Source organism: Lynx canadensis, chromosome B4 (assembly GCF_007474595.2).
Source record: "Lynx canadensis isolate LIC74 chromosome B4, mLynCan4.pri.v2, whole genome shotgun sequence".
Taxonomy (NCBI): domain Eukaryota; kingdom Metazoa; phylum Chordata; class Mammalia; order Carnivora; family Felidae; genus Lynx; species Lynx canadensis.
Window position 1 is genome coordinate 34,996,644 of NC_044309.1, and position 13,149 is coordinate 35,009,792.

The 13,149-nt window shown below is 38.5% G+C and overlaps 1 protein-coding gene across 11 annotated transcripts in view; it reads right to left on the reverse strand.

Annotated features, from left to right (window-relative positions):
- Positions 1-13,149, reverse strand: part of CACNA1C (calcium voltage-gated channel subunit alpha1 C) — a 664,692-nt gene that overhangs the window by 29,783 nt on the left and 621,760 nt on the right. For all 11 annotated transcript variants that reach the window (XM_032593890.1, XM_032593889.1, XM_032593891.1 and 8 more), the window contains 4 exons: positions 7,850-8,015; positions 7,126-7,253; positions 6,377-6,473; positions 4,464-4,566 (listed from right to left, as the gene is read on the reverse strand). In XM_032593890.1, the coding sequence (XP_032449781.1) occupies positions 4,464-4,566; positions 6,377-6,473; positions 7,126-7,253; positions 7,850-8,015 (494 nt within the window). The remainder of the gene's footprint in view (positions 1-4,463; positions 4,567-6,376; positions 6,474-7,125; positions 7,254-7,849; positions 8,016-13,149) is intronic.

A 13,149-nucleotide genomic window follows, 5' to 3' on the forward strand; every position in this document is an offset into this window, starting at 1 on the left:
TTCTAGTTCCTTTGGGTATAACGTTAGATGGTTTATTTGGGATTTTTTTTTGTTTCTTGAGGTAGTCCTGTATCATTATGAGTTTCCCTCTTAGAATTGCTTATGTTGCATCCCATAGATTTTGGAAAGTTGTATCTCCATTTTCATTTGTCTCAAGGTATTTTTGTTTGTTTGTTTCCTCTTTGATTTCTTTGTTGACCCATTTGGTTGTTTAGTAACAAGTTGTTCAGTCTCCACATGTTTGTGGTTTTTTTTCCAGTTTTCTTTTTGCAATTAATTTCTAGTGTCATACCATTATGTTTGGAAAAGATGCTTGATATGATGTCAGTCTTCTTGAATTTACTGAGGCTTGTTTTGTGGCTTAACTATCCTGGAAAATGTTCCATGTGCACTTGAATAGAATGTGTATTCTGCTGTTTTGGATGAAACGTTCTCTATATATTTATTAAGTCCATCTGGTCCAATGTGTCATTTAAGGCCAATATTTCCTTATTGATTCTCTGGATGATTTATCCATTGATTCAGTGGGATATTAAAGTTCCCTACTATTATTGTATTAATGTCAATTTCTCCCTTTATGCCTATTAATATTTGCTTTATATATTTAAATGCTTTATGTTGGGTGTATAAATATTTACAAATGTTATATCCTCTTCTTGGATTGAACATTTTTTCATTGTGTAATGCTCTTCTTTGTATTTTGTTATAGTCCTTGTTTTAAAGTCTATTTTGTCTAATATGAGTACTGCCTCACTAGCTTTCTTTTTGTTTCCATTTCCCTGGAATATCTTTTTGCATCTCTTCACTTTCAGTTTCCGAGTGGCTTTAGATCTGAAATGACTCTCTTATAGGCAGCATATAAATGGGTCTTGTTTTTTATCCATTCAGACACCCTATGTCTTTTGATTGGAGCATTTAGTCCATTTATTTTTAATGTGATTATTAATAGGTATGTACTATCATCATTTGGTCAATTGTTTGCTGGTTATTATTGCAGTTCTTCTCTGTTTCATTTTTCTTCTTTTGGTGTCTTCCACTGTGGTTTGATGGTTCTTTAGTTATGTTTGGGTTTCTTTCTCTTTATTTTTGTTTATCTATTGTAGGTTTTGGTTTGTGGTTACCATGATGTTCATAAATATTGCTCTCTCTATATATATAGCAGTTTATTTTAAGCTAATAGTCACTTCAGTTTGAACAAAATTTGTTTTTAGTTTGAACACATTCTAAAAGCACTACATTTTTACCCACCACCCGCAATATTTTATGTTTTTGATGTTATATTTGATATATTTTTTATTTTGTGTATTATTTACTTACTGTAGTTATAGTTAAATTACTATTTTTGTTTTCTTAATATTCATACTATCTTTTTTTAAATGTTTATTTATTTTTGACAGAGAGAGAAACAGAGCATGAGCAGGGGAGGGGTAGAGAGAGAGGGAGACATAAAATCTGAAATAGGCTCCAGGCTCTGAGTTGTCAGCACAGAGCCCGATGTGGGGCTTGAACTCACAGACCACGAGATCATGACCTGAGCTGAAGTTGGATGCTCAACCGACTGAGCCACCCAGGCACCCCTATTCATACTATCTTTTTAAGTGGCTGATTTACTGATAAATATAAGTATATAAATACATATATTCTCTTTATCAGTGAGTTTTTTCTTCAGGTACTATTTCCAGTTATGGCCTTTTCTTTTCTGCTTAAAGAAGACCATTTAACATTTCTGATAAGCTTGGTTTAGTGTCGAGGAACTCCTTTAACTTTTGCTTGTCTAAGAAACTATCTCGCCTTCAATTCTGAATGATAACCTTGCCAGGTAGAGCATTCTTGGTTGACAGTTTTTTCTTTCAATACTTTGAATATATTATGCCACTCACTTCTGGCCTGCAAAATTTATGCGAAAAATATGATGATAGTTTTATGGGGGGTTCCTTTGGGCATAACAAGTTGTTTTTCTCTTGTTGCTTTAAAATTTTTTCCCCTTGTCTTTAACTTTTTACAATTTAATAATATTCCTTGGTATAGGTCTCTTTGGGTTCTCTTTTAGGACTTGTTGTGCTTCCTGGACCTGGATGTCTGTTTCCTTTCCCAGGTTAGGGAAGTTTTCAGTCATTATTTCTTCAAATAAGTTTCCTGCCCCCCCCCGTCTCCTTCTGGAACCCTTATAATGTGAATTTTAGTGCATTTGGATGTTGTTCTAGAGGTTCTTAAAACCATTCTCATTTCTAAAAATTCTTTTTTCTTTTTGCTGTTCTGACGGGATGATTTCCACTATTCTGTCTTCCAGATTGCTGATCCACTCTTCTGTATCATCTAATCTGCTGTTGATTTCTAGTGTATTTTTCAATTCAATTCTTGTATTCTTCATCTCTGTGACTTCTGTTTTGTACTTTCTTATATTTTGTAACTCTTTGTTGAAGTTCTCACTGTGTTCTTTCATTCTTATCCTGAGTTTGGTGAGTATCTTTATGGCCATTACTTTGAAATCTGTCTGGTAAATTACCTATCTCCATTTCATCAGGGATTTCCCACCCCCACCCCCCCTGCCCCCGGGTTTTATTTTTCCCTTTCATTTAGAACATATTCTTCTGTCTCCTCATTTTGTTTGACTTTCAATTTTTGTTTCTACAAATTAGGTGAAATAACTACCTCTTCTATTCTCAAGGAGTGGCCTCATGTAGGACCATCCCCTGTGTAGATTGCATGTGCCTGGAAGTTTTGGCTGGCTGGCTGGAGTTGAAGCCAGCAGGGCCTCAGGGAGTCAAGGGACATACGGTGCTTGGATCACCCTGATGGAATGGCTGGAGCTCAACAGACACTGACTGGGGGTTTCCTGGGGTGCACTGAGACCAGGTCACCTTGGTGGGTTGGCTGGAGTTGGTGGGCATGGGTGGGGGCTACCTGGGGGAAGCTGGTGTGGGCTAAGGGCCTGGGGCTCATTGGAGCAACCCTATCAGGCCAACTAGAGCACTTAGACCCTGCTCTCATCTGCATTATCAAGGTGAAAGAGGAATGTAAACAATGGTGCTTTTTGGTACCTCCAACCTGGAAAGAATTCCAGTACTCCCCCCACCACTTAGTGGACGTAAATGGATTTCCTTCACTTATAGTCCTGTTGCCTGTTTTCCCCCTGTGTCTCAGGGTAGGTGAGTCTGGGTGCAGGTCCCTCAGTGCTATCCCTCCTCACTGCAGGTCATCACATTGGTCAGGGTGTTCCCATGGTTACCATGTTTTCATCTTTCCTGCCATTCTCTGTGTGGTGCTTCTAACATTTGTTGTGCAGAAGCTGTTTTTCAGGATGAATTGCTCTATATGTGGGTGTAGATTTGGTGTGTCCTTGGGAGGAGGTGGATTCAGGGTCTTCTTACACCAGAATCTCAGACTGCCTTCTTCAGCCTTTGTTTCTCTTTAGTTTGACAGCATAACTTGAACTATTTTCAATTTTTTAAAGATTAGCTCATTACTTTGACATGTGTCTTGCTGGCCTGGTTCTTGTTTTCCTTCATTGTAGATGTTTCTATTATTTTGTGGAAGGATTTAACTGAGAAATGGCACTTCTTTGGATTCTTCACTGAACTGAATTCCCACACATCATTATCATTCTTATTTTACAAATGAAGAAACTGAAGTAGAGAGAGAATAAATGCCTTATCAAGTTTTAAACAAGCTTCAACAGCTGACTTTGAGGCAGGTGGTCTTTTGACCACACTCTAGGAAACATTGTAATTAAGCTAGAAGCTCTTGGAGAGCAATTGCATCTTCTTAGGTACATTCTATATAGCCTTTTCCACAGAGTGGTTCAGAAATACTTATCAATTACAAAGACAGCTGATTATCTCAGCCAAGGCTGCTGCTAGCCCATAGGGCACATTTGTGTAAACCAGAAGGCATCCCTTCAGGTGGACACATCCCTGAGGGAGCATGGCCCGGCTAGCAAAGCACAGGTGAGATCTTAACCCATACCTGTCAGCTAGCTGAGCACCTCGATCCAGGCACAGCCTGTATAATTGTACGTGATTACCTTGACCATAATCACCATTTGCCAATATGACCCCTTCCTGACACTTCTAATTTAAAAAGAAAGGTAAACATTTGAGAGATCCACACAGTCAGTAAAATTTCATTTAGATGGGGCTTAGTCCTGCTTCAGGTAACACTCATCACCTTCTGCTTTTGAAGTATAAGCTATGACTTCAAGATATCACCCAGAATCATTCATAGACATTGATGGAAAGCTAGGGTTCAAAATAAATAGGCTAGAGGCCAAAAGGCCATTCAAGGAGCAAAGGAAACATGAGCAGGCCAGGCCTCTTCAGCATGTGAAGGTTATCACTGAGCCGCTGCTCTGATACACAGGATGGGAAGATCCTGGGAGCACTTTATAGCCTATTGGTTTCCTCTTTTGTTAACCTGTTAGACCTTCTGAATGGCTCTCCCAGTGGCCCTCAGATGACCCTTACCTTCTGTTTTGATCCGCAGGGCTGTCCGGACTAGGGCAAACAGGGTGGCATTGAACATGACAGTCCCATCACTGTTCAGAGGCATGTTCATGGAGACCAGGCGCTGGAGGAGAAAGGGAGGCAAAGCTGGTGATTACAGCAAACAGTTCTCAAAGGACCTACAGAACCACCATGGCAGGAGAATGCCAGGAGGGAGCCTTGAAACTTGTGTGTGTGTTGGGAGCAGGTGGGGGTTGAGGCATGGGTCACTAAAATGTATTCAAAATCTGTTCTGGGGAGAATCTCAGCTCTGCCATAAGTACTTTCACCCTACCACACAGAGTGAAGGAAGAATGGAAATTGTCCTTATTAGACACTTGCCTCCACAAAAGGATGGTAAGCCCACACAACCCCCTCCTCTGCTCAAATGTCTGCTCAGGCATATGGGTGTGCTTTCTACTGGCAACGAAGAACAGCTGCATGCCAGGCATTTGCCAGGAGCCCACCTGCCAGCAGCATTCATCCAAAGCCTTGACAAGAGAGACAGTAATGGCAGGTTTGCATGCAGGAGGTGTAGTGTATCTTCTTTTCTGTATATTGAAAAATATACCTCTGCATCAAGCTGAATTAAAAGCTTGTTGACTGGATTGGATCAGATTGCCCTTTTCCCTCCATTCTCACCACCCAAAATAGCTGCTATTGCATTGTGCCCTGGTGTGCGGCCCTCAGCACACACCAGAGTAATTATGAGAAAGAGCACCATTCTGGCATCTGCTCTCAAGATGTAGTCAAAGATCTTATTCGTTAGATCGTATGGTGTCCCATTAACCATAGTGCCAAAAAGGTTTATAATTTTCCTGAGTGACTGGATCTTCTTGACTCTCAAGGACAGTGTGAGTTGTGGACTGGCCGTGGGGAAGCTCAACACCCAGGCAGCCTGGAAGGCACAAAGACACACTGTCACCTTGTGCAGGCCACATTTGTCCCTGCTTTTTTGTCCATTGTGCTTTGACTTTACATTTAATTTGTGCTCTTTTTTTTGGTCTTATCTTCTATACCCTTGGAAATCTTCTAACATCTTTTTTGGAACAAGGTGGAGATACAAGTGAGAAAAAAATGAGTAAAACAGAGCACGATTCAGTTCTCCATTTTCCATGAATGGTTTATCCACAGAGTTAAATTTTTCTATTTGAGTCTCTTCTATACAGCTCTCTGATCTCACTTTCCTTAACCCCTTTCAGCTCATTGTTATTCCAATAAGGGTACAGAGTGGTGGAAATGGGGATTGAAAGAAGAGTGGAGAGAGTGGAAACAATACCCTTCAGCATTTGTGGGGCTACCTGGTTGGGATTATAATGAGGTAAGGGAGGTGCCCGGACACACAATTGAAGGGGGCGCTCACTCTCAGGGTCATGTGAGGGCCACATGAGCAACAGGTCTAAAGAGACTAGGATGTTTGTTTTTACTTTTATGGCGTCATGGACTCACTTAGAAATACGAACATGATGGATCCTCTCCCTGGTACAATTTGTGAGTGTTTCAGTGATTTTGCACACAATTTTAGAGATTTACAGGTCCCTGAGTCTGATACATAGACACTCTAATAGCCCCCTGATCCCAGGAAGAGAACCCCTAATCCATCTGTCCTTGGCTGGAAGTCTTCTAGGATGCCTAGGTGGTGCAGCTTGATGGGACTGGGCATGTGGCTGGTTGGGTCATGAGGCATCCATTTCATCTTTCCTTTATGGTGTCTGAGGACTGATTGTTGGTAGGAACCTCAAAATATAATCTGGCCCATGCTCATTGCTTTAGGCACATAAAATATTGTCTTCAATCCCTGTAAGGATCAAGGTCTGACCAAGGTCACAAGACAAATAGGCCTCTTCCCTTCCATATTTTTTCTTTTTCTCCTTTGAACTCAGGTCATCTCTTACTTTGCAAGCCACGCGGTGAGGGCACAGCTTCCCAAAACCCAGTGGGGGCTGAATCCGCCGGAGCAGGGTCACCACATCTAGGTGTTTGATACGACCCCTAAAAGAGGAAGGAGAGGAGTCAAAGATCAGTCAAGAGTTGTGGTTTCGACTAGCAGCCCAGGACTCAGTCTGGGCTCTCCAAAGCTATTGTTCTGTTGGTCAAACTTGGTGCAGAATTGCAGAATTCATGGTAAAACTCCAAAACCAATATATACATTTTAATGAACAATTTTCCACCAGTGCTTTTAATGAACAATTTTCCACCAGTGCTTTGCTTAAGGTGGAAGAGACTTTCAGGAGTACAATGAGATTCTTACAGATACTTGCTGCTGCAATCTAACCATCTGACCAAAAGGCATTTATTGAGCATCAACCGAATGTGATGGACCTATGAGGGTATCTTTGAACCTGAAGCAAGAATGGAGTGAGATCTACTTGACTAAATATTTTAACTTGAATACTTACTAGTTATTCCTGACACTAGGATCCCCCATCCTTCTGTCCAACTGAAAATAGCAGACATGTTCCTGACTTAGCCAAAGATGCCTGGTGTATCACTGGTCCTTTTGACCTTTGGCCCTGGCATCTGGTGCAGTTCAGTGTTTCCAGTCGATCTACCCAATGCTAAACTGTTCTGAACCTCTTCTATAGGTGTGGTCACATAATGTTCTCTGGGTTTTGGGAATCAGTCTTTCTCTCTGGGAACTTACTTAGCTTCAGGATCATACTCTGCCCAGATTCTTTTAAATTCATCCAGATGATGGGGACCAAGGATTGACCAGTCTCTTGTCAGGTAGTCAAAGTTGTCCATGATGACAGCTACAAAGAGGTTGATGATCTGCCGAGGACAGAGATATGATGAGTTTCTACAAGAGGACCTCCTGCACACTTGAATCCTCTTTGCCAGCCGGTGCCATGTGTGGCAGAAGCCCATGTTTCTAAAGACCAGCTATATTCACCATTTAAAACACCAGTCCCTGGAACTTGGGTCTCTTGGGTATGAATTTGCTTGCATCAGAGCAGGGTTGGATGAACCCCACATGTGGTCTGGACAGTTTCTCTCATACACAATTGCTGGGTAGCACTGCCAAGGACAGAGGGCAGCTTTATCCACCACCCTTCCTGCACTCTGCATCAAAGTGTCGAAAACATACAGGTTGCCTCTAGGCCTCCACACACATCCCCTCTGTCCTCTAGTACAATGACACCATCACAAGAGCCAAGAATGGACAAGAAAGATGCTAGTTGGGCTCACTCTGGCCCAGGGCTTTGTGTCCTTGTCTGATGGTTGGACATTCCTCCTAACTCAGTCTCTGCAAGCTAGTTCCTCTGATGGAGTTGCTCTGACTGCAAGCTGCAAAGGTAGATAGAGGGCCTGGGCTGCCTTGAACTGCACACTCATACCCATGGCTGTTCAGCCCCACCTTGGCTTACCAGGAAGGCACAGAGCATGTAGAAGCTGATGAAGTAGAAGACGGCAAAACTGCTGCCACAGGGCGTTTCCCCTTCCGTGCTGTTGCTGGGCTCTGACTCGGGGGCACACTTCTTCCCTGGCATGCAGGCCAGCATGATGTCTTGCCATGCCTCCCCTGTGGCACACCTAAGGGAGAGCGGTGAGAGAGTCTACCACCCATGGGGCCCATCTCATATCTCTGGATCTTTCTCTTACCCCTTGTGCCATCCTCCCTGCCCAGAGGGAACTACTGAATTGAATTTGGTGTTTATCATTCCCTGAATGGTCTGATACAGTCACTATCAGATACAAAAATATATATCATTGTTTTGAATGTTTTAAAACTATATATAAATGGTGACAAACTGCCTTTTCTGAAAAGTCCCTCTTTTTTTGCAATTCATGTTAAGATTTATCCATTTAGTTCTAGTTCATTCAACATAACTACCATATAGGAGTATACTCTATGTATATACCGTTAAAAAAAACCCCATTGTCCTGCTTAAGGTTTTTCTTTTCTTTTTTGCTATTATAAAGAAGACTGCAATCAAAATGCAGGTCCATGCCTTGGATATCTGCTTAGAAAGTGGAAGTTAGGGTCGTCTTCACTTTCACTAGGTATTCCTGGTTCTCCAAAGGTTTGTCCAATCTATGCTCTGGTCGTCAGTGCAGGACAAATGCCATTGCTCTGTGGACTTGCCAACTTGTTTTCAGTTTTGCTGAGGTATAATTGACAAATAAAATTGTAAGGTATTTATTTATTTTCTTTTTTTGAATGTTTATTTTGTGTGTGTGTGTGTGTATGAGAGAGAAAGAGAGAGAGAGAGAGAGTGCACAGGCACACATTGGGGAGGGGCAGAAAGAGAGGGAAAGAGAGAATCCCAATCAGGCTCTGTGCTATCAGTGCAGAGCCCCATGTGGGGCTCCATCTCACAAACTCTGAAATCACGACCTGAGCTGAAACCAAGAGTTGGATGCTTAACAGATGGAGCCACGCAGGTGTCCCCAAAGTTGTAAGATATTTAAAGTGTACTTCATGATGATTTGATTTACCTATACATTGTGCAAGGATTCATATGGTAATTTTATTTTTAATTTTTTGAGTCATCGTCATACTGTTTTACACAATGGCTATGCCTTTTTCTTTCTCACCAACAGGGCTCAAGGGTTCTGATTTCTCCACATCCTTGCCAACACTTGTTGTTTTCTGTTTTGTTTTGTTCTGTTTTGTTTGATAGTAGGTATCCTAATGAATATGAGGTAGTATCTCACTGTAGTTCTGATTTATATCTCCCTTATGATTAGTGATGTTGAACATCTTTTCACATGCTCATTGGCCATTTATATATCTTCTTTGGATATTTGGAGAAATGTCTATTCAAGACTTTTGCCCATTTTAAAACTGTTGTTGAGTTTGGCAATCGATTTTTTGGCATTTAATTTTGTTTCTTCTGCAATTCTTACTTTTTATTTTTCTTATTGCATTGGATAAAACTTGCAGTATAATGTTGACTAGGAAAAGTGATAGTATGTGCTCTTTTCTCTTATATTTACTAATTACCTGGTATAGACTGAATGTGTCCCCCACCAAATTCATGTGTTGAAGCCTTAAACCTCAATAAATTTGCAGGTGAGGCCTCAGGAGATAATAAAATTTGGATCAGGTCATAATGCTGGGTCCCCCATGATAAAATTAGTGTCTTTTTAATAACAGAAGGAGAGACTTGAGCTTTCCATTTTTTTCATCATATGAGGACACAGCAATAAGGTGGCTGTCTGTAGGCCAGGAAGAGGGCTCACACCAGGAACTGAATTGACTGGGACCTTGATCTCAGACTTCTAGCTTCCAGATGTGTGAGAAAGAAATGTCTGTTGTTTAAGCCACTCATTTCATATTTTGTTAAAGTAGGCTGACCAAACTAATAATTTCCAGTACAGGAAAGTGATTGTTTTCTTTTGTTAATCTTCCACTTTACTGATTCTATTAATTGTTATAAGGTTTTTGAGTTGATTTGCTTGTTTTTTCTACCTGGATTAGACTGTTGTTTGCCAACAATGACAGTTATGTCTACATGGTTTCATATTTATACTTCTTGCTTTTTTCCCCTTTCTTAATACATAAGGTAGTAACCTTATTTAGCCTTATGGAATGACTAAATGGAATGACTGAGGAGGTGTTTCTACCTTTTTCTGTTCCTGAAAAGTTTATGTAACATAGGGATGATCTATTCTTTGATATTTTGGTAGACATCACACATAAAAATACTGGATCTTGGGACTTTTTGAGGACTAAAACTTTGACTACCTTTTCAATTTCTATTGTGACTAACTAAACAAAATTTCCTCTTAAGATAATTTTGTGATTTATATTTTCCTATATAAAAGTGCCTACTGGATTTTCAAGTATTTGACATAAATTTGTTCATATTTTATCATTCTGAAAATCTCTTGCATATCTATAATTGTATTTCTTTTCTTATTCTTGATGTGTCTTTTTAAAAAAATTAGATTTGATGAAGTTTTGTCTATTCACTGGTATTTTCAAAGACTTAGTTTTAGGGTCTATTGATAAATATTTTTGTTTCATATTTTATTAATTTCTGCTTTTATTTTAATAAGTGAGTTATTTCATATTTAGGGGTTATTTTGCTATTCTTTTTCCATCCATTGTTTTGGTTATTATAAATTTGTAAAATAAAATTTTGGCTTTGAAATTTTCTTTGGTATTGATACGTCTTATAAATTTAAGATGTACTGCTCTCACTTTTCATTTCTAAGAAGTATGTAAGCTTCAGCTTTGAGTTATTTAGATCAGTGACTCAAAACATTTACATGAATAGATTTTGGAGGGACTACTGATTTTGTGGTTAATTTATAATTTTTGCTGTATTGGAGTCAGGGGAAGTTTTACAATTTATTGAATTTTTCTTTGTGACTTAAATCTTGGCTAATTTTTGTGAATGTTTCTGGGTGCTTAAAAATAACTCTTTTTTTGCAATTTATTGAGTACAAATTTATTACATTAAATTTGTCAGTTGTGTGTTTTTTGAATTTTAATTGATTAATTAAAAATTAAATATTTATTTTTGAGATAGAGAGAGCATGTGTGTGCATGCGTGCACAAGTGGGGGAGGGGTAGAGAGAAGGGGAGAGGATCCTAAGCAGACTCTGTGCTGACAGAAGTGAGCCTGATGTGGGGCTCGAACTCACAAACTATGAGTGGCTGAAGTTGGACACTCAACCAACTGAATCACCCAGGTGCCCCTATCAATTGTGTTTTTAGATATTCTTTACCCTTTCTTTTATTTTGTTCTATTTGATCTGTCATTTTTGGCATATCTCCCATTGTGTGTATTTCTGTGTGTGTGTGTATGTGAGTGTTCATTTTTTCCTTATTATTCTATTAGTCTCATTGATATATTTCCAAATTATATTGTTAGGCTCATGTAGTTTTGTGATTATTATGTAATCTGGTGGATTATACCTTCTATCTATATCAAATATCCCTCTTTGTCTTATTTAGTGCCTTTCATTTGGAATTTTATTTCTTCTGATACTGTTATTACTACATCTATTTTTTTAAGCATTGTTCTTTTTCCATTCCTTTATTTTTATTTTCTTTAGATCATTTTATTTTACTATATTATAAACAGGCTACAGTTAGATTTCTTAAAACCAACATTAGAGTATCTTTTAATAGAGAAATTTAATATTTAGTGATTATTAATCTTTGCTTTTATTCCTGCCATCTTGTTTTCTTTTCTAATTTTCTTTCCCTCCCTTCTCTCTCCTTCCTTCCTTCCTTCCCACCTTCCTTCCTCCTTCCTTTGCCTTTCCTTCCTTTTGTGGAATTGCTAAGGTTTTACTTGCTGATTTTTGCCCCCTCTAGTGATTTGGAATGTACACATTTCCATTTCTGTTTTTCTAATGGTTGACCTTCAAATATTTAACATATATATTTACACACTTTCCCCTGGCTGTGCATAGGGTTGAATAGCATCTTTTCCTCTCTACAACAAGAGAAGAATGTCAGCACACTTTCATGTTTCTTATTCTTCTACCACCTCATTCTTCTGACTTTGTTGAGATAATTTTAAGGTTTTTACTTGCAAATTGCTATTGAGGTTTTGGACATTTTCCCTTAACAGTTATTATTTCTTATTTAAAAATTTATTACAAAAATTTTCAACCATATACAAAAGTAGAAATTATAAAGAAACCCCAGGTACCCATCACTCAATCTTAACAATCATCAATATTTTGCTGTGTGTGTTTCATATATCTCCCCCAAATTACCCTTCTCCCCTTTTGGCTGGAATATTTTATTTTATATTATTTTATTTTATTCTTTTGTATTTTGGATTCTCACCTTTTAAAAAAATTGAAGTAGTTGATACAGTGTTAACATTAGTTTCAGGTGCACAGCACAGTGATTCAACAAGTCTATATGCTCTGCTCACTGCAAGTGTAGCCACCATCTGTCAGCATACAACACTAGTATAGTACCACTGACTATATTCCCTATACGGCACCTTTTATCTCTGTGATGGAATAGTTTAAAGCAAATCCCAAACTTCATGTAATATCATTATATCAACCCTAAATATTTCAATATGCATCTAAGAAATAAAATGATAACTTTATGTAACCACAATATAATTATTACACTTAAAAATTAATAATTCTTTAATAACTAATACCTCCCTTAACAACTATTTAGATTTAATATAAGGTTTATAATTTCTTTGTTCATAACTCATAACTATAAACTTCATGGCTTCTTTACTAATATTACTCTGTTCATTCTATTTGTTAGATTAATTTTTCATTCTGTGGAAGTGCATCCTTGTGTAGTTGTTTCAGAGAAGGTTTATGTGACGGAGTAAACTTTCTGGGTTCTTATGCTTTTGGAATCTATTTTGCTTTGTTACAGTGCTAATTAGGCTGCATTATAGGAGTCTAGGTCCAAAAGTACATTTTCTTCATAATATTGAATACATTATTCCTTTGTCTTCTAGTATGTACTTTTGCTAATACCAAGTATAATGAAAATTGGTATTTTTTTCAATTTTAACTTGTTTTATTTTTTATTTTTTTAAATTTACATCCAAATTAGCATATAGTGCAACAATGATTTCAGGAGTAGATTCCTTAGTGCCCCTTACCCATTTAGCCCATCCCCCCTCCCACTACCCCTCCAGCAACCCTCAGTTTGTTCTCCATATTTATGAGTCTCTTTTGTTTTGTCCCCTCCCTGTTTTTATATTATTTTTGTTTCACT